The sequence below is a fragment of the Belonocnema kinseyi genome, chromosome 8, assembly GCF_010883055.1.
Source record: "Belonocnema kinseyi isolate 2016_QV_RU_SX_M_011 chromosome 8, B_treatae_v1, whole genome shotgun sequence".
Lineage (NCBI taxonomy): Eukaryota > Metazoa > Arthropoda > Insecta > Hymenoptera > Cynipidae > Belonocnema > Belonocnema kinseyi.
The window spans coordinates 16,102,674-16,123,335 of NC_046664.1; the positions used below are offsets into that span (position 1 = coordinate 16,102,674).

The 20,662-nt window shown below is 22.3% G+C and overlaps 1 protein-coding gene across 4 annotated transcripts in view; it reads left to right on the top strand.

The window, feature by feature from the left end:
* The window catches only part of LOC117178329 (serine/threonine-protein kinase PAK 3), a 61,543-nt gene that overhangs the window by 22,306 nt on the left and 18,575 nt on the right, over positions 1-20,662 (top strand). For 2 of the 4 annotated variants that reach the window (XM_033369735.1, XM_033369739.1), the window contains 3 exons: positions 9,483-9,651; positions 17,482-17,608; positions 17,686-17,803. In XM_033369735.1, the coding sequence (XP_033225626.1) occupies positions 9,483-9,651; positions 17,482-17,608; positions 17,686-17,803 (414 nt within the window). The remainder of the gene's footprint in view (positions 1-9,482; positions 9,652-17,481; positions 17,609-17,685; positions 17,804-20,662) is intronic. The other 2 variants (XM_033369737.1, XM_033369738.1) reach the window with 2 other exon arrangements.

Below are 20,662 nucleotides of genomic sequence, written 5' to 3' on the forward strand. Positions count from 1 at the left end.
TTTTTTTTTTTTTTTTTTTGTAGAAAATTAATCTTCTTAGGTGAAAATTCACATTTTTTTCTCAAATATTCAATTGTTTGTTTGCAACTTTTTCATTCTCTTGACTGAAAAACCTTATTTGAAAATTCAAGTCATGTTGAAAAATCGTCTTCTTTGGTTTAATTTTGACTGAAAATTTAACTATTTCATTTGAAATTTCAACTATTTTGTTGAAAATTATTGTTTTTTTGTTGTTGAAAATTATTATTTTTTTAGACTGAAAATGTAACTATTACATTTAAATACTCCACCATTTTAGTTAAAAATTAATTTCTTTGGTTGAACATTAATTTTTTTAACTAAAAACTAAAAATATTCAATTTTTGTTTTGAAAAAATATCTTTTTTAGTTAAAAATTCTTCTTTTTTTAGCTTAAATTAATCTTATTTTTTTGAAAATTATTCATTTGGTTGAAAATTCAATTATTCTAGTTGAAGATTCATCCATAAAGTTGAGAATTTACGTTTTCGGTTTAAATTCAACTTTTCTTGTTGAAGATTCACTATTTTAATTAAATATTCATTACCTAGTTTGAAAATGTAACTAGTTTTTTGAAATTTTTTATTTTTTAAACTGAAAATTGTACTATTCCAGTTGAATATTTAATCATTCTAATTAAAAATACATTTCTGCAGTCAATTTTTGGTTAAATAATGATATTTTTTCCCTGAAAATTCGTCTTTTTTGTTAGAAATTAATCTTCTTAGTTAAAAAATAATTTTGCTGTTAAAAATTCAATTATTCTAGTAAAAAATTCATCATTTTTTTTAGTTGAAAATTCATTTTTTTGGTTTAAAATAAACTACTCCAGTTAAAGATTCATCATTTTATTTAGAAATTTAACTATTCCAGTTAAAGATTTATCGTTTTAGTTGTAAATTCATCACTTTAGTTCAAAATTAGTTTTTTTTTTTAGCTGAAAAATCATGTATTCTCTTGAAAAATTTTTTTTTTTTTTTGGTAAAAGAAATTAAACATTTTGATTGAAAGTTGATCTTTTTGGTTGAAAATTCAACTATTCCAGCTAAAGATTAATTATTTAAGTTGAAAATTTATCTTTTTTGTTTAAAATTCAATTATTCCAGTTGAAGATTCGTAATTTTCGTTAAAAAATTTAATTTAAAATTAATGTTTTTAACTTAAATTGAACTATTTTCTTTTTCGTTCAAAATTGATCCTTTTTAGTTCAAAATTCAACTATTTTTTTATTAATTTTTTTGGTTGTAAATTCAAGTTTTCGAGTTAAATATTCATAATTTTAGTTGAAAATACATCTTTTGGGTTTAAAATTTATCTATTCCAGATGAAGATTCATAATTCTAGATGGAAATTCATTGTTTTGGCGAAATTTTTTTTTTCTTCTCTGTGGAAAATTATAATTTTTTAACTGAAAATTTAATTTTTCCATTTCTGGATGAAAACTTATCTTTTTTCGCTCAAAATTGAACTATTTGGTTAAAAATGGATCTTTTTCAGTTGAAAACTCAACTTTTTTTAAATTCATATTATTATTATATAATCAATGTTTAATATAGCACTGTATTTTAAGTATAAGAAGATAAAATAAAAATTTGTTTGAATTATTATTCAAATTTATGGACTTTAGAGACAAATTCAAGAAATGAATAATTATTTTTAGTATTATTTAAATAATAAAAAAATTTATATAATTTGTCAAATATTCTAAATTAAATGTAATATTTGAACCTCAAGAAACTGAAAAAAAATTATAATAAACTCGTCAAACTATACATATTCCAACTCGATTGTTTTTAAAAATGCGAAATGTTTTAATGGCTCCGTACTATGAAAAATTATACCTAGAAAAAAATTGAAATACCTAGAAAAATTACAAAATAAAATTTTGTAACCTGCGTATTGTTTATAAAATTATTTAACACAATTTCTAATGAAGGATTTACGATTTTTTTCGAAATTAAACAATTTATTGAATTTTTAAGACTTTTAGGCCGATAGCTAGCTCTACAATTTTTAAAAAATATATAAAAAGTTAGGGAAAAAAGGGGATGAGAAGGTAAAAAGTGGAAAAATATATTTTTTTGATCACCCTTATAAACAATAGTGTAGACAAGTATCTATTAAAGAGCTTCAGTCAACGTCGCTTACAGTTTTCCGCTTACTTGCAAATCAAATCAAACACCTATTGTCAGATCGCTTTAATTCCTAAAGAATCAGTTTTAAGGAAGTTGGTGCTAGGAACAAAAACTGATTTTTTAACTTTCTTTAAAGGTTTTAGATTGTTTTTTAGTTTAGTATTTTAAACTAAGAAGACTCAATATGCTTCGATTAGAGCTTTAGATTTTAGTTTTAATTTCCTCTAGAAATTCAATAGACATGATTTTCTTATATTTTCTGGAAACCTTGTTTCATATCTTCTCTTTTGTAATTTTCAGACTTCGCAATCTTTCCCTTTATCCAGTTTTTCCCCCCTTTTGAAATAATATCTCTCTTTTATCTTTGATTTCAAGAAAATTCCCTTTTTTCACTTAAATCCGACCTGAATTAATAGAACTGAATAAGAAAATCCATTTTTTTTATTCCTATTGGTTACATGTAACTGTTGTAAATTTTCTTCTGTTTATTTTTTGGTTTTGAGAAAATTGAACTATTTTGATTAAAAATGCATTTTATTGGTTAAAGATTAATTTTTTTCAAAGAAAATTTGACTACGTGTTGGAAAGTTTGTCCTCTTTTAATTTTAAAATTTAGCTATTTCATTTTTGGTTGAAAATTGATTGTGTTTAGTGAAAAAATCAACCAATTGTTTGTAAGTTCATGTATTTTGTTGAAAAATCGTATTTGTGTTTGTAGAAAATAAATAGTTTTCGATGAAAATGTAGGTATTCTACTTTTGTTAAAAAATTGACAGTTTTTAGACTTTGTTTGAAAGTGTAACTATTTTTTTGAAAATTGTATTAGTTTTTTGGTTACACTTTTTTTGGTAACTTTTTGTTAACTGAAAATTTAAGTATTTAATTTTTTGTTGACTATTTATCTTTTCTAGTTTTTTTAGATGAAAATTTAACTATTTAATTGAAAATTCATTTACTTGGTTTGAAATTGAAATATTTGGTTAAAAATGCATTTTATTAGTTAAAGATTCATCTATTTGGATAAAAATTTGACTAAATTTCAAAAAATTTGTTCTTTTTTAGTTGAAAGGCAAGTTTTTCATATGGAAATTAAGCTATTTTATTTTTTGTTGAAAATGCATCGGTTCTTCGGTAAAAATGCAACTACTTGGATGAAAGTTAAAATATTTTGTTAAATATTTATTTTGTTAGTTCAAGATTCGTCTCTTTGGTTGCAAATTAGCTATTTTGTTGAAAATTTGTTGTTTTTTTTTTGTTGTTAAAAATTAATTTTTTTATCTGAAAATTTAACTGATACATTTTTTGTGGAAAATTCATCTTTTTTGGCTGAAAAATCAACTGTTTATTTGTTTGAAATTAAAAATTGAAATTTCATCTCATCGGTTGAAAATTAAACTATTTAGATGAAAATTAATTTTTTATCATTAATTTTGTTAATTAATAATGTAACTATACCATTTTGGGTTAAGAATTGATATTTTTCGAATGAAAGTTCGTCTTTTTTAGTAGAAAATTAATCTTTTTGGTTTGAAGATTGATTCAATTTTGATGAAAATGTTATCTCTTTGATAAAAAATGCAACTGTTTGAGTATTTAATTTAAAATACATGTGTTTTATTGATAATTCGTCTTCTTTGTAAAAAATACATCTTCTTGATTTAAATTTGAATTATTTGGTTAAAAATTGATTTTTGGTTGAAAGTTCAACTGCTTTTTTTAAAGTTTCACTAATTTGTTACAAATTATTTTTTTACGATTCATCTCTTTTTGGTTGAAAATTTAACTATTTCATTGAAAATTCTTTCTTTTTTTGTTAAAATTAATTTTTTTTGTTAAATTTGAACTGTTTTTGGTTGAAATTTAATATTTTTTGGTTGAAAATTGGTCTATTTTTGGCTCGAACATTTAACTATTTCGCTCAACGTTTACCTATTTGGTTATTAATGTAACTGGTAAAAAAATACTTTTTATTGTTGAAAATTCAATTTTTCAGTTTGAAAACATAACTAGTTTTTTTTAATCTTATTTTGGTTTGAAAATTCATTTCTTTCAATATAAAATCGATTTTGGTTAAAAATTCAACTGTTTTGTTGAAAACGCGATATCTTTCGACTTAGTAATTTAAACCATTTTATATTGAATTAAATATTAATTAATACATAAATAATTAAAAATTATATTAATTTTATTTACAAGAATTTATTCCGCTATTATTCTTTTTTTCCCCCTAAAAATCACCCATGTTTCTTCTTTTTTTTTTAGAGAATTTTGGACTGTGAAGTCTGAACTTTTATTTACTTTTACATTAAATTATTAACTTTTTAGTGCCAACTTTAAAGCATGCAAAATAAAACACAAATTCTATATAATTTTCATGCAACATAATTAATTGACTTTGTTCTTTTTTTTAACATAATTTTGCGATTGGTGACAAAATTTACAGTTTTTATATAACCTTTTTCGTTTTTTTTTGAATCAGATAGTTTTATGACTTCTAATTCCTACACCAACCTCCTTAAATCGATAGTTTATATAATGTAGATAAAAGATTCTTCAATGCTTGAGTAAAAACTGAAGAACCCTGGAGAGAAAAAACATTTTTCTATACTTTATCCTGTAGATATGATTATTGTTGCGAAGCTCAATCACTGTTTTTACAAGATTAATTAACACTGAAAATAAAATCTTAAATGTGAGAAGATCATATTACAAGATTCCTATAATTTTGTAATGCTTGTGAATATATTTCGAAAGATAGACCAGTTTTAAAAAAATTCATACTTAATTTATTTTTATATTTTCCGATTTTATAGAAAATTTTAAAGTTTTCGAAGGATTTATTATAAATAAAGCGTGTTTAGTCATAGAATTTCAATATGATTTTAGAAATTGATTTCCATTTTCCAGTTAATTTAAATCTTGTTTCCAAAACATATTTTGATATCTGTATCTGTTCTTACTGATATTTTCATGGGATCAGATCACTTAGCATATCACATTTAAAACCAGTTTCATTCCTCGATTGTGTAAAAATAGTGGTGTCAATTTTCTCTGTCTCTCGAAACCAATTCTAAAATTCATTAGAATTACCAGAACCGGATAGGAAATTTCTTATTTGGTAGAATCTAGATTTTTTAGAGCGGAAATAATTACTTTATTTGGAAAGTTTCAGTTTATTTATGAAATTTAAATTTTGTTAAAAGGAACCAAGTTTAATTTTTAAAGATTTTGTAACTTTGCTGCGAGACCAGGAATTTAACAAATAATTTCCACAATATCTAATTCGTAAATCTTTTACTTAACAAATTTTTTATTTTCATTTTTAAGCTTACGTTTTTAATTGAAAGAATATTAAAATGCAGTCCTGAAGACTTAAACAAGTAAAAAGTAAAAGCGTTTGAATTTGAGAATTTGGGTTAAAAACCATTTTTATTTTATCAACTGTAAATAAAATATTTTCAAAATGGATCTGTACTTTAGGTATTTAAAATTGAACAATAATTGATTTGAAAAAAAGATTCTGAATCCGTTAAAAATTTAAGAACTTTCAGATTTTAACGTTAAAAATTGAACTGTTTTAATTGTAAAGTCTTAGTTATTAAAAAAATGTAAACGTCAGATTGAAACATCGCAAACTATTTTCAATTTAAAAATAACTTAATAATTATATATTCGTAATTAAAGAATTTCATTAAATTTGAAGTATTGTTTCAGTCTAAAATATTTCATTTTTAACACAATCATATAAAAAAATTTTAATTAAGACAAACGATAATTATTTCATATTTAGCAATATTTGACTGTTTATTTAAAACAATTAAATTAAAACCAAATATTTAAAAGTATACAAATTGAAACTGAATTATTTGATACTGAAAATCTTAAATCGTTAAAATTTCGAAGAACTTTTAAACTCTGAATGTTACAATTTTAATAGATATTTTCAAAAGTATTTTTATTTATAAGTGAATTTGTTAATTTTTGATATATGAATAACAAGTGAACAATTATTATTCGTAGAAATAATTTGAGTAATTTTAAGAAATATTTAGAAGTTTTGAAAAGATTCAAGATTAATTTAAAACATTTTAAATTATTTCAAATAATTTAACGAAGTATTTGTACCGACAAAATTTGGCTATTTGTATTAAAATTTCGGTGCGAAGAGCAGCAGTCTAATTTAAAAGAAAATATAAATTTTTGCATATTTGAAGATAAAAATTAGAAGCTTTTTAAGCAGGACTTAAAAAGAATCAAAAAACATTTTTTTGAAATTCCTAGGAAAATTAAAAATTATTTTTCATTTTGAAAAATTATTTTAAGAGAATATATAAAAAGATTTACAAAATTGTCAAAACAGAATCTGGAAGATTTCAAGGAAGTTTTTTTTTCTAATTTGCAGGATTTTCTAAAAATCATAGGAAAAATTCGATTCATTTTAACAGATATTTAGCAGTTCGGAAAAAATTTCAAAAATAATTTTAAATTTGAAAAATTTAAAACAATTTTTAGATTTCTCAAGATTTATTTTTATTGAACATTTGAGTACAACATATTTGAATAAAAAAACTTTTAAGTTCAATTTTAAGAGTTTAAAACTCAAGATTTTCATTTTGTGTGCTTTAATTTGTAGTTTATTTTTTTATTGCTTCAAATGGAAAAATGTTTAGCTTTAAAATTTGATTTTTTAAGCATTTTATTGACCGTGAAAATTGGTTGTGAAATATAAAGATGAATAACAATGACTTTCTATTTGTAAAAGTAGGTTTGTAATTATTTAACTAGTTTTTTCAGAATTTATTTTTTGGATTAAAATTAATTTTTTAAAATAAAAATTTAACTATTCTTTTTTTGGTTGAAAACTGGAATTTTTTTAGTTGAAAAATCGTATTTTCTTGGGAGAAAATTAATCTTCTTGGTTCAAATTTAGTTAAAATCTTATAATGCTTAATTCGAAAATCTTTTACCTGCAACATTCTCTATTTTCGATTTTTATTTTTAAGCTTATATTTTTAATTTAAAGAATTTTAACATGCAGGCTTGAAGACTTAAACAATTCAAAATTAAAAACGTTGTTACAAATTTTTGGTAAAAAAACAGTTTTATTCTATCAACTGTAAATATAAATAAATAATTTTTAAAATGGATCGATACTTTAAGTATCAAAAACTGTAAAATAATTGACCTGATAAAATGATTCTAAGTCCGCTGAAAGTTCAGTATTTAGCAATATTTGGCGTATAATTTAAGACGACTAAATTGAAGCTAAATATTTAAAAGTAAACGATTTGAAACTTAAATGTTTGACATAAAAAGCTCTAAATTGTTAAAATGTCGATAAGCTTTTAATATTTTAACGTTGCAATTTTCATTGTTCTACCTCATAAAATGTTTAATTTGTAAGTGATATTGTTGAATTTTTATGTAGAAATAATAATTGAACACGTATTATTTTTAGAAAAATTTCAGTAATTTGAAGAGATATTTAGAAGTTTTTAAAATATTCAAAATTAATTAAAAACTGAAAATGATATCAAGTAATTTAAACGAAGTTTTTGAAAAAAAATTTCAAAACTTATAAACATATTTTAAACTGAATAAAATTTTTCCTACAATTTTTACAAAATCTTAAAAATTAGAAAAAAATCCTTAACTTCTTCCTGGGCCGTTTTTAATAATATTGGAATTCTGTTAATATCTTTTTGAATATTCAAAATGAAGAATCATTTTCAATTTTCCTAGGAATTTTAAGACAATTTTTTTATTCGTTTTAGAGCCTTTCACAATACTTAAAAAGTCTCTAAATTTTTTGTAAACTGCAAAAACCTACGTCTTGTTTTAAATTAGGTTGTGAATATTTGCACCGAAATTTTGTTACATATAACCAAATTTTTTTGGTAAACAAACTTCGTTAAAATTAATTGAAATAATTTCAGGTTCGAAATTAATTTTTAATCGTTTTCAAACTTCTAAATATATCTTAAAATTACTCTAATTGTTTCTAAAAATAATAAGTGTTCAATTTGTTATTTAGAAATACAAATTTTAAGGACTTTTTTAATTCGCAGGATTTTCTAAAATTTGTAGGACAAATTCAATTAATTTTTGAAGTTATTGAAAAGTTTTTAAAAAATTTCAAAAATAAAGGTAAATTTGAAAAATTTAATTCTACTTCTAAGATTTCTCAAGATTTCGAAATGCCGTTTGAAAGTTTTTCAACGATGCCTAAACTTTTTAGAATGAAAATAATTTAAATTCTAATTTAAGAACTTTTAAGTTGAAAAAAATTAAATTTTAAAATATTTAATGGCCTAAAATAACTGAATAATATAATTTTGACCATTTTTAAAGTTAATTGTTTGAATCTTTAATTTAGAGTATTGAAAATGTTAACCTGGATTTATATTTTTCGAACTTAATCTAAATCTTTGAACTCTATAATTTATCAATGTTAAAAATTCTGAATTTTGCAGTTTAAATTAATTAAACTTGCAATTATTCAGTTCAAAAGTGATAGTACCTTCCAGTTTATAGTGTAAATTATTGAAAAATTCAATAGAAAATTTTCAAATTTAAAAACTTTTAAACTTCAATTTTAAAAGTTAAAAATTCAAGTGTTCCACTTTGAATGCTTTAGTTGGTTGTTTCTTTTATATTACTTGTACTTTTACTGTTTAGCTTTATATTTCGATTTTTTTACATTTTATTGGCCAGGAAAAATATTTGCGAACCGGGGAAAAGCCGGGAAATTTTACCTTAAGTATAAACTATAAACAATTATCATTCAAATTCATGATCATCAGAAACAAATTTTTAAAAAAACTGATTAATTATGTTTTTAGTATTATTTATTTAATTAATCGATGCTGCTTTTATACATATTATCAGGGAATTTTTTCCAGGATTTGACTAGACGTCCTGTGTACACAATTTTGAATTTCACATATTCAGAAAAACTGGGAGCCCTAGTAGAAATGTAATTAAATTAGGTATTATTTCCTAACCGAGTACAAATAAAAGACAAGGTACGATTAAAAAAATCTGAAAATTGAATTCACGTAATAACTTTTTTTATAGATAAATATGGAAAGAACTTAAAAAATTTGTATTTTTAAAATAAAAAAATGTAGTATAGTATCTAGAAGCACTATCCACAATATATAAATTTTAATTTAAAATTAAGGATAGAGAGTTTTAAACAATTTAGGGTTAGATTAGCATAACTCTAGCACATGTCGATTAACTTGGGTGTAATTTTCCTAATCATGCAAAATTCCAATGGTCAATTTTTGATTGCCAGCATTTTAAAGTCCTCTTTTCTACTCTCAGGGGATGCCGGAAGCATGGGCGAGGCTGCTGATGTCCAGCAATATCAGCAAACAGGAACAGAAGAAAAATCCTCAGGCAGTGCTGGATGTCCTCAACTGGTACGACAACAGCAGTAAAGAAGCGAAATGCTCGAAATTTATGCAAACGACGAAAATGGTCGGCGTTGTCGGTAAGTTCAAATACAAGCATTAATAATCGGGAAATCGGGAAAACCGGGAACCAAATCTGCTCATATCCAAATTAAAAGCCGTTTTATATATATTTTATTATTCTAATTTTAAGTTGGAACAGGGATTTAAAAAAATATATCATAATTCTCAATTGGAATTTTCCAAAAGAATTACAACTCTGACTTAAAATAGTCGATTTTCTAAAATAAGACAATTTTTAATTATTTTAATCATTTAATTAATTGAATGATAATTTATTACACTTGATTGAAAATTAAACTCTTTTTTTTTTTTTTAATTAATTCTTTTTGTTAAAGATTCATCATTTCAATTTAAAATTTACTTCCGGTGGAAAATGTAACTACTTTGTTAAAAATCAATTGATCTTTTTTTGATGAAAATTTTACTATTTGGTTGAAAATTGATATTTTGCATTAAAAAATTATTACTTTTTGTTTGAAATTGTACTTTGTGGAAAATTCTTATTTTTTGTGGAAAATTAATCTTTTTGGTTCAAAATAAATTTATTAAATAATTTATTGGTTGAAAATTCATAGTTTTATTTTAAAATTCATATCTTTGGTTGAAAAATGAGCTGTTTGATTAAACATTATTTTTCTAACTAAAATTTAATTATTTAACTTTTGGTTGACATTTCATATTTTGTAGTAAAAATTAATTTTTTGTTGTTGTTGAAAATTTAACTATTTGAGTTGAAGATTCATTGTTTTAGTTGAAAACTATTATTTTTTATTTAGAAATTAATTTTTTAAACTCAAAATGTTACTATTCCATTTTCTGTTGAAAATTATTATTTTGTTCTAAATTCAACTATTTGCTTGAAAATTTGTCTTCTTTAATTAAAAATTCATGTATTTTTTTAAATTGTATTTTCCTCTAGAAAATTAATCTTTTTATTCGAAAATTATTCTGTCTGTTTAAAAATTCATCTGTTTGGTTAAAAATTCAAGTGTTCCAGTTAAATATTCATCATTTTCTTTGAAAGTTAATGTATATTGTTGAAAAATAATTTTTAAAAATAAAAAATTGGTAGTATTCGAGTGAAATGTTTATCATTTTAGTTTAAAAATCATAGTTTGAGTTGGAAATAAAATTTATTTTGTTGGAAGTTAAACTTTTTTGTTGAAAATTAAATTTCCATTGTTTCAAGATTTATAGTTTTATTTAAAAATTCATATATTTGGTGGAAAAATAAATTTTTTTAATGAAAACTTGTTATTTCTCCGGAAAATTTAACTTATTCGAATTGAAAATTCCATAGTTAGAGTTGAAAAGTCATCTGTTTGGTTCAGCATTAATTTTCCAACTAAAATTTAATTATTTAAGTTTTGATTGACATTTCATATTTTTTAGTAAAAATAAATTTTTTTGAAAATTTAACAATTTCATTCGATTAATTTTTTTAGTTCAAAATTCTTATTTTCTGCTTAAAAACTATTTTTTTAAACTCAAAATGTGTATACTATTCCATGTTCTGTTGAAAATTATTATTTTGTTAAAAACTCAACTATTTGTTTGAAAAATTGTATTTTCTGGTAGAAAATTAATCTGTTCATTCGAAAATTATTATTCTTGTTTAAAAATGCTTCCTTTTGGTTGAAAATTCAAGCGTTCCGCTTAAATATTCATCCTTTTAATCGAAAATTCATTTACCAAAACAGTCCGTTTTCCAAATTTTAGAAAAATTAAGTCACGATTTTTTAAAATAAATTTAATTGTGACTTAAAAAAGGAAACTTTTTAAATGGAAGGTAAATTGTAAAAATATTTTGAATTCTGATATAGAGGAAGGGAATTAAAAATAAAATGCCTGTTTAAATTCACAATTATCATTCTTTTACGAAATTCTCTGTTAGAAATAAAATTTGTAATTCTTACGACCAAAAATTATCTGATGTTCCAGCTCAGAATTAAAATTACTTTCCAAAAAATCAGATTTTTTTAACTCTCACCCCTTATTTTTTTTCGAATGCCCAAAAAAATGACCTACACATTTTTCGAGGCCCTATAAAAGGGTCCTAAAATTTTTAAATATTAAAAATGATGACTGTTTTGTTCATCATCTTTTTGAATAGAAAATGAGTTCTTTTGAATTAAAAATTCATCTTTCATGATCAAAAAATAATCTTGTTGTTGAAAATTCAACTATTTTGCAGAAAATTTTATTATTTGTTTGAAAATTAATTTTTGTGGTGAAAATCCAACTTTTCAGATTAAAAATTCAACTATTTGGTTAAAAGTAAATTTTGTAGTTGAAAATTCAACTTTTTGCTCAAACATTCACCTATTTATATTGAAAAAAATTCTTTTGAATAAAAAAATGATCTTTAATGGTAGAAAAATCATAATTCTTGTTTAAAAATTCATCTTTTATGGTTTAAAATTAATTTTTCTGATGAAAATATAACAGTCTTCTAAAAAATACGTCTTTTCAGTTATAAAATTCATATATTTGGTTTGAAATTTAACTATTTTGTTGCAAATTCATCTTTCTTTGTTGAAATTTTTTTTTTTTTTTCAAAATTCGACTCGCTTCTATAAAAACCCTATTTTTAGCTTTAAATTTAATCTTTATTGTTGAAAATTCAACTATTTCGTAGAAAATTTTACTATTTGTTTGAAAATCCAACTATTTGGTTAAAAGTAATTTTTTAGTTGAAAATTCAACTGCGTTGTTAAACATTTGTCTATTTATATTGAAAAACGATCTTTTGAATACAAAAATGTATCTTTAATGGTTAGAAAAATCAGAATTGATGTTTAAAATGATTTTTTTTGTTGTTAAAAATTAATTTTTCTTTTGAAAATTTAACAGTCTTCTAAAAAATACGTCTTTTTAGTTACAGAATTCATATGTTTAGTTTGAAATTTAACTATTTTGGTGCAACTTCATCTTCCTTTGTTGCAAATTATATATATATATATTTTTTTTTTAAATTCGACTCGCTTCTATAAAACCAGTGTTTGTTTTAAAAACGTGTCTTTTATGGTAGAAAATTCACCTTTCCTGTTTGAAAATGATATAATGATTCACCTTTTCGAATTTAAAAGTAAATTTTTCTTTTAAATTTATCTTTTTGTTCTGCAAATTCATTTTTTATTGTTGAAAAGTCATCGTCCTTGGTTGAAAATTTACCTTTTTGTTTATAAATCAACTGTATTCTAAAAATTTGCCTTTTTCGCTTGAAAAATTTAACTTTTTGTTTGAAAATGCAACTGTTTTTAGTTGGAAAATGATTTTTTTTTTATATTCAACTATTTGGTTAAAAATGCATCGCTCATTGAATATTCATCTTTTCGTGTTTAAAAGTCAACTGTTTTCGGAAAGAATCGACTGCTTAGTTCAAAAACTGAACTGTTTTTTTTTAAATTAGTCTTTTTGGGTCCAAAATTAATTTTCTCGAATTTAAAAGTCAATTGTTTTCTAAAAAATTCGATCTTTTGGTTTAAAAATTGAAATCTTTTACTAACAATTTTTCTTCTTTTTTTTTAATTCATCTTTTATTGTAGAAAACTCATCTTTATATCTTTAAAGTTATATTTATCTAGAAAAGTTTTTTAAAAATTACTTTTTTAATTTGTCTTCTGTTTTTATTTTCGCGACTTAAAAAATCTAACTATTTGGTTGAATTACTAATTTTCAGAAAAAATATATATTTTCAACTTTGATTTGGACCGTTCATTTTAAAAATGTTCAATTTTAGATTTTAAATTTTTAAGCTTACATTTTAATTTAAAGAATTTAAAAATGTAGTTTTGAAGATGAAAAAATTAATTAATTAATGATTTTTAAAATTGAACTGTACTTTAAGATTTAAAAAGTGAATAAAAATTGATTTTAAAAGATGACTCGAAATCAGCCCAAAATTTTAGAATATCCAGATTTTAAAGTTAAAAATCAAACTGTTTCAATTTGAAAGTTCTATTAATGAAACAAATGTAAACGCCCGATTGCAAATTTATAAACTATTTTCAATATTAAAGTAACATCAAAATAATGTATTCATAATTAAAGGCTTTTATTAATTTTCAAATATTATTTCAGTATGAAATATTTTATTTTGAAACCATTCAATTTGAAATTTTTTAATTTAGAAAAAAAACAATTAACTAATATTTAGAAATATCTGACTGTTTATTTAAAATCAGTAATTGTAAATCAAATATTCAGAACTAAACTTTGAACGTTACAATTTTAATTATTTTATTAAAATAACAAATTAATTCGTAAGTCAAACTGTTGAATTTGATTTATAAATAACAATTGCACAATTGAAGTCGAAGAGATATTTAAAAGTTTTGTAAAAATACAAAATGAATTAAAAATTTACCAGATTTTGAAAAAAAAATTTAGTAGATTTTTAAGAATTTTGAAAGGAATTAATTTTAAAAAAATATTTAAGAAAATTTAGAAAGATTTACAAAATTATCAAAAATGAATGGGGAAAATTTTAAGAATAGTTTTTTAATTTGGCAGGATTAAAAAAATTTGTTAGGAAAAATTCGAATAATTTCAAATGATGTTCGGAAGTTCTGAAAGAGTTGAAAAAATAATTTTAAATTTTGAAAAACTGTAAAACAACATGTAGATGTTTCGAGATTTTGAAGTAAAATTTTGAAGCATTTTAAGGATTTTTAAAAGCTTTATAAAAGCTTAGCATTTTAAATTTGAACATTTAACTGACTTTAATTTAAAATTGTTCCGTTTAAAAATATTTTATTCGCTTCCATTTTATACATGTAAATTATTGAGCATTTAATTACAAAATTTTGTAATTGACAAACTTTTAAACTTCAGTTGTAAAACTTTTAAATTCCTGAGTTCTACATTGAGTGGTTTAATTTGCAGCTCAGTTTTTATTACTTCAAAGTGAAAATTTTTTAGTTTTAGAGTTCGATTTTTTAAATTACATTGACTGTGAAAAATGTTTACGAATCGAGAAATGACCGGGAAAATTTTTCTTTAATTAAAACGGCCATCCTGAAGTGCCTATTTAAATTTCACTTTTAACAATTAAAAAAAATCTTAAAATTAGGTTTACTAGTTTTTAATTATGACTTTCAATTTGAAAATTCCTTACATTCGACGATTTTAAATTCTTGGGCTTTTAATAAATTGGCATTTGGAAATTCAAATAATTCCACTTTACATTGATTTGAAAATTCAGATTTAAAATTTTAAAAAATAAATAAACTTGAATTGCTTCTTTGTCCAAATATTTAAGTTTAGTGGTTAATGAATTTAACTTTTAAATTTAATATTTGTTAAATTTGACGATTCTAAATTCTTGGGCTTTTAAAGAATTATCATTTGAAAATTTAAGTGTATTAATTTAACTTTATTTTTTTATTTCAGATGATATTTTTTAAATCAAAAAACATTCTAAATTTGAAGATGTACCGGGAAACCGGGAATTTTTTGAGGCCGGGAAAAACCGGGAGATGACAGTGAATTTTTTTTTACCGAAAATTTTACAAATTTGGAGAAGAAAAATCTGCTCTCGTTCGATTTTTAATTTAAAAAATTTTTAAATGCTTTCTCAAAGTATTGAGCAAACAAAAAATAAAAGTTTTTGATGTTGAAAATTTTGGATAATGAACACTTTTATTTAATACATAAATAAATTTTAATTAAATTTATCTGTTCTTTAAGTAATAAAAAGTGAACAAACACGATTTGACAAAACGATTTTAAATCAGTTCTAAATTTCAGAATTTTCAGATTTTTCCTTAAAACATAAATGGTTTCAATTTGAAAGTCTTGATCATTAAACAAATGTGAATAAACTATTTTCAACTTAAAAATAACTTCAAAATAATGTAGTCTTAATTAAAGGATTTTATTAAATTTAAAATATTGTTTCAGTCTAAAATATTGAAGTTTCAACCCATTCAATTTGAAATTTTTAATTAAAAAAAAGATTAATTATTGAATATTGAGCAATATTTGAATTTTTATTTAAAACAAATAAATTGAAAGCAAATATTTAAAAGTAAAGAATCTTTAACTGAATTGTTTGACATAGAAAGCTTGGAATCGTTAAAATTTCGAATATCCTTTAAACTTTACAATTTTAATTGTTGTATTTGAAAAATGCTTAATTTGTAAGTGAAATTTTTAAATTTTGACATATAATTTATAAATGAACATTTGTAAAAAAAATTTGAGTAATTTTAAGAGATATTTAGGAGTTTTTGAAAGATTAAAAATTATCATATAAATTTTAGAAAGTTTTCTTAAAATCTTCTAGAATATTTTTTGAAAAATCTTCTAGAATCTATTTTGAAAATTTTTTTTTTAAATCTTTGAAAAAAATTTTAAACATTCTCTTAAAATAAAATTCCCAAATGAAAAAATTATTTTTAGTTTTCCTATGAGTCTTAAGAAAATGTTTTTGTTCTTTACATTAGGCTATCATTTCAAGTTTTACATTAAGTTTGAATCTTTTCAAAATTTCTATATATCTCTTAAAATTATTCGAATTTCGCCTACAAATAATAAATTTTCAATTTTTATTTATACATCCAAATTGTAAAGAAATTTTCTAAAATTTACAGGATTTTTTTAACATTGTAGAAAAAATTCATTTAATTTTGACAGGTATTTAGAAGTTCTGAAAAAATTTCCAAAATAATTTTTAATTAAAAAACAACTTCTAGATTTCTCAAGATTTTGATATAAAGTTTTGAAGCTTTCTAAGGATGTTTAAACTATTTAAAAAGAAAAAATTTAATTTCTAATTTAAGAAGTGTTCAGTTGAAAAAATGTCAATTTTTCAATATTTAATGTTTCTAGCTTAAAATTCCTTAAATTTATAGAATTTGGAAAATTTTAAAGTTCATTAATTCAATTTTTTAATTTAGAGCATTGAAAATGATAACGTGGATTTATATATTTTTTTATATTGAAAAATGTTCGTACCTTTAATTTTATACGCTAAAATTATTGAGTGCTTTCATTTGCAGCTCAGTTTTTATTACCTAAAGTGGAAAATTTTTTAGCTTTAGATTTCCATTTATTTAAATTTTATTGATCGCGAAAAATGTTTGCGAACCGGGAAATAGTCGAGAATTTATTTCGTCAATTAAAACGGCCACCCTGAATTCAGTGTTAAAAAGACGTTATTTTTTCTCTTTTTTTCTAATCTTATTTTTAAAACTTCTAATTTTTTTACAAAAGTACAAGCCTTTTAAATTTGACTTAAAAAAAATCTTCAACCTCAATTTTTTCTTTGTCAATGTCTTTAAATTTAGCAGATTTTAATTTTGACTTTCGTATTGAAAATTCATTAAATTTAACAACCCTAAATTTTTGGGCTTTTAAAAAAAAGTTTTTGAAAATTTAAATACTTCCAATTTTAGCTTTTGAATTTTTCAGAATTTCTAATCTTCTTTACAAATGCAGAAACCTTTTAAATTTAAGTTTATTGGCTTTAATTTGCAGCTCAGTTTTTATTCAAATGGAAATTTATTTTAGTTTATTATTTAAAATATTCTATTATCCTATTTTTATTATTATTAAAAAAAAAAACGGGCGCGAGTAAATAGGAGCCGATTTTGCTAAAATTTGGTGATAAATTTTAGAAGGAATTCGAAAAAAAAACTAGGGAATGAGAGTTGGAAAAAAATCTTATATATATATATATTTTTTTTGTGCCTACAATTGACGCAAGCTCTCGCAAATTGAATTGAAAAAAAAAAAAAAAAACTGTTGGTCGTCGAAGTAAAAATGCTTTGAAGAAGGGTACGAAGACGAGGAGAAATGCATGTTTGTGAATTTGTTTATAAACTGCAGTAATCTTTTCTAAGCGCCCATAGAAAGAGCCAGCAGTCCTCGCAACATAGGAGTGAGTATTGGCGTTGGCTTGGGAAACATGCGAGGACAGGCGATGTCACAGGCTTCCGGAAGTTCGCATTCACAACACTCCCTTAGCAGGTGAGTTGAGGACATTTTCAACTTTTAGGAGTCGCATCTCGTGTCTGTTTTTGTTTTGAGATATAATAACATTACAGAGTGAGCAGTAGTAGTCCCAGCAGCACACCTACGGATGCCTGTGCCACAAGTTCTGAACAGGAGGACGAGCCACCTCCACCGCCAATTTCCGCCCGACCTGAACGCACGAAATCAATCGTAAGTATCTTATCTGTCTACTTTTAGTTATATCTTTCATACGTTTGTCATTATGTTTATTTAAAATCACTGAAATATTTTTGAAGCCTTTGTCAAAATCTTTTGAAAACATTTAATTTATTGAAAACTTTTGAAATTGTTTAAAATCTTTGAAATTTGATATAATATACCCTTTTTTAAATCTTTGAAATGTTCGGAAATCTTTTTTTTTTTTAATATTTTAAAAATCTTTCTCTAATCTTTGTTTGTGAAATATTTTGAAATGTCAAATTTGTTGAAAACTTTTGAAATTGTTTAAAATCATTGAAATCTGGTGTAATATACCCGTTTTTAAATCGTTGAAATTCTTGACATCTTCTAAAATCCGTATGAATTCTTTTTTTCGATTTAATGTTTGCAGGGTTTTCAGCGACCTTGAAAATCTGGATATGTCCTTGAATTTTTCAGGAGAAGCGTGAATTATACCCTTTTTTTCAAAGAGTTATTTTATTGGGATGTGAAGAGTAATTTAAAATATAATTGATCTTTTATTCATTATACAGGGTAGCCAGCTCCCCTTGAAAACCTGAAATTCTTCTTGAATTTTTTCTTTACGAGAACCTTGAAAATGATTTTTTTTTTTTTTGCTTTTAAAACAGTTTTCGAGGCTTTGACCACTCAGTTTTTGAGTATATGCTAGGTTTCAAAATGTTAGAAAATAATTTTGAAGATTTCAAAATATTGTAAAGGTTTTATAATATTTATAAGGATTGTGAAAATTTCAAAAAGAGTTCACGGATTTTAAAGACTTACAAAGGATTCAATGATTAAAAGAAGGCGCGTAGACAAAATTTCAAAGATTAAAAAAGTTTTGAAAGAACAATTAACAATTAAAAGCATTTGAAATTGAAAATTTTTGATAAAAAACAGTTTTATTTCATCAACTGTAAATATAAATAAATACATCTTTTAAAATCGATCTGTTCTCTAAGTATAGAAATCTGAACAATAATTGATTTGATCAAACAATTCTAGATCCGGTCTTAATAAGAATTGAAATTAATATATCATTTATTCCGATAATCTTATTTTTAAATAAAAATGTTTAGGATTCATCAATAATATTTTTTTAATTCAGAGTTTCAGGTCTTCCTTTATATTATTTTTTACATTAAATTTAATAAATAAATTTATTATTATATTATTTTTAATAATTTTTTTAGCCATTAAAAAATGTAAACGTGCGTTTTACTTTTTTCAACTTAAAAATAATTCCATAATAATATAGTCGTAATTAAAGGTTTTTATTAAATTTAAAATATTGTGAGTCTAAATTATTTAATTTTTATCCCATTTAATTTGAAATTTCTTTGTGTAGAAAAAGAATATGTATTTAATATTTAACAATATTCCACTGTTCATTTAAGACGAGTAAATTGAAACCAAATATTTAAAAGAAAACAATTTGAAACTGAATTGTTTTACATAGAAAGCTTTGAATCTTTAGATTTTCGAAGAACTTTTAATCTTTTAGCGTTACAACTTTAATTGTTCTATTTAAAAAGTGTTTAATTTATTTGTTAAATTTGTTAAATTTTGACGCATAAATAACAACTGAACGCTTATTACTTGTAGAAAAAATTTGACTACTTTTAAGAGATATTTAAAAGTTTTGAAAAGATTCAAAATTAATTAAAAACTTGAAATTATTTCAAGTAATTTAAGCGAAGTGTGTTAACATTTTTTCAGAACTTCTAAATATATTTTAAAATTAATCGAAATTTTCTTACAATTTTTGAAAATCCTGCAAATTAAAAATAATCCTTAATATCTTTCATGATTTTTCAAAGTGAAAAATCATTTTCAATTTTCCTAAGATTCTTAAGAAAATTTTTTATTCTTTTGAAATCTTTCACAATTCTTGAAAAAATTATCAATTTTTTGTCTTGAATCTGAAAAAATATAATTTTTATTTTAAATTCGTCTGTAAGTATTTGAAATTCAAAAATGATTTTGAATTTGGAAAAATTTTAAACCAGTTCTAGATTTTTCAAGATTTTGAAATAAAATTCTAAAGCTTTTGAAGGATGCCTAGACAATTTATAATAAAAATAATTTAACTTCTAATTTAAAAGCTATTAAGTTAACAAAATTATTTTTCAGTTTTTAATGTGTCTAGCTTAAAATTACTTAAAATAATATAATTTTGAAAAATTTTTTAAGTTCTTTGCTTGATTCTTTAATTTAGAGTATTTAAAATGTTAACGGGGATTTATATTTTTAGAACTTAATCTGAATCTTTGAACTCTATAATTTATAAAAGTTCTAAATTTTGCAGTTTATTTCTTTAGAATTTAGTTTGATTTTTTAAATTTCATTGGCCGTGAAAAATGTTAGCAAAAGGTTTCAAAATATTTCAAGGATTTAAAACGAATACAAAAGTTATCATAAATAAAGGTTGATGAAAGATTTCACAACTATCTCAAAGATTTGAAAAGATTTTTTAAAAAAATCACAAAGATTTAAAAAAATTCAGGGATATCAATGTTGAAAAAAAATTTTTAATATTTTCAAAGATTTCAATGAATTCACAATGATTTCAGAAGATTAAAATTTTTTAAAGGATTTCAAAGACTTAAAAAAGATTTAAAAATATTCCCAAAAATTTCACAAAGACGAACTTATGTTCACAATAAATTAAGAATTTGTTTATTTATGATGCTGCTTTCCTTAGAAATTGTTGAAACGTTGAAAATTCAATTATTCAAGTTACAGATTCATAATTTCAGTTTAAAATTAATTTTTTTTGTTTGAAAAAAACGTCTTTTTTAATATAAAAATAAACATCGTCTTCTTTGAAAATTCATATTTTTCGTTCAA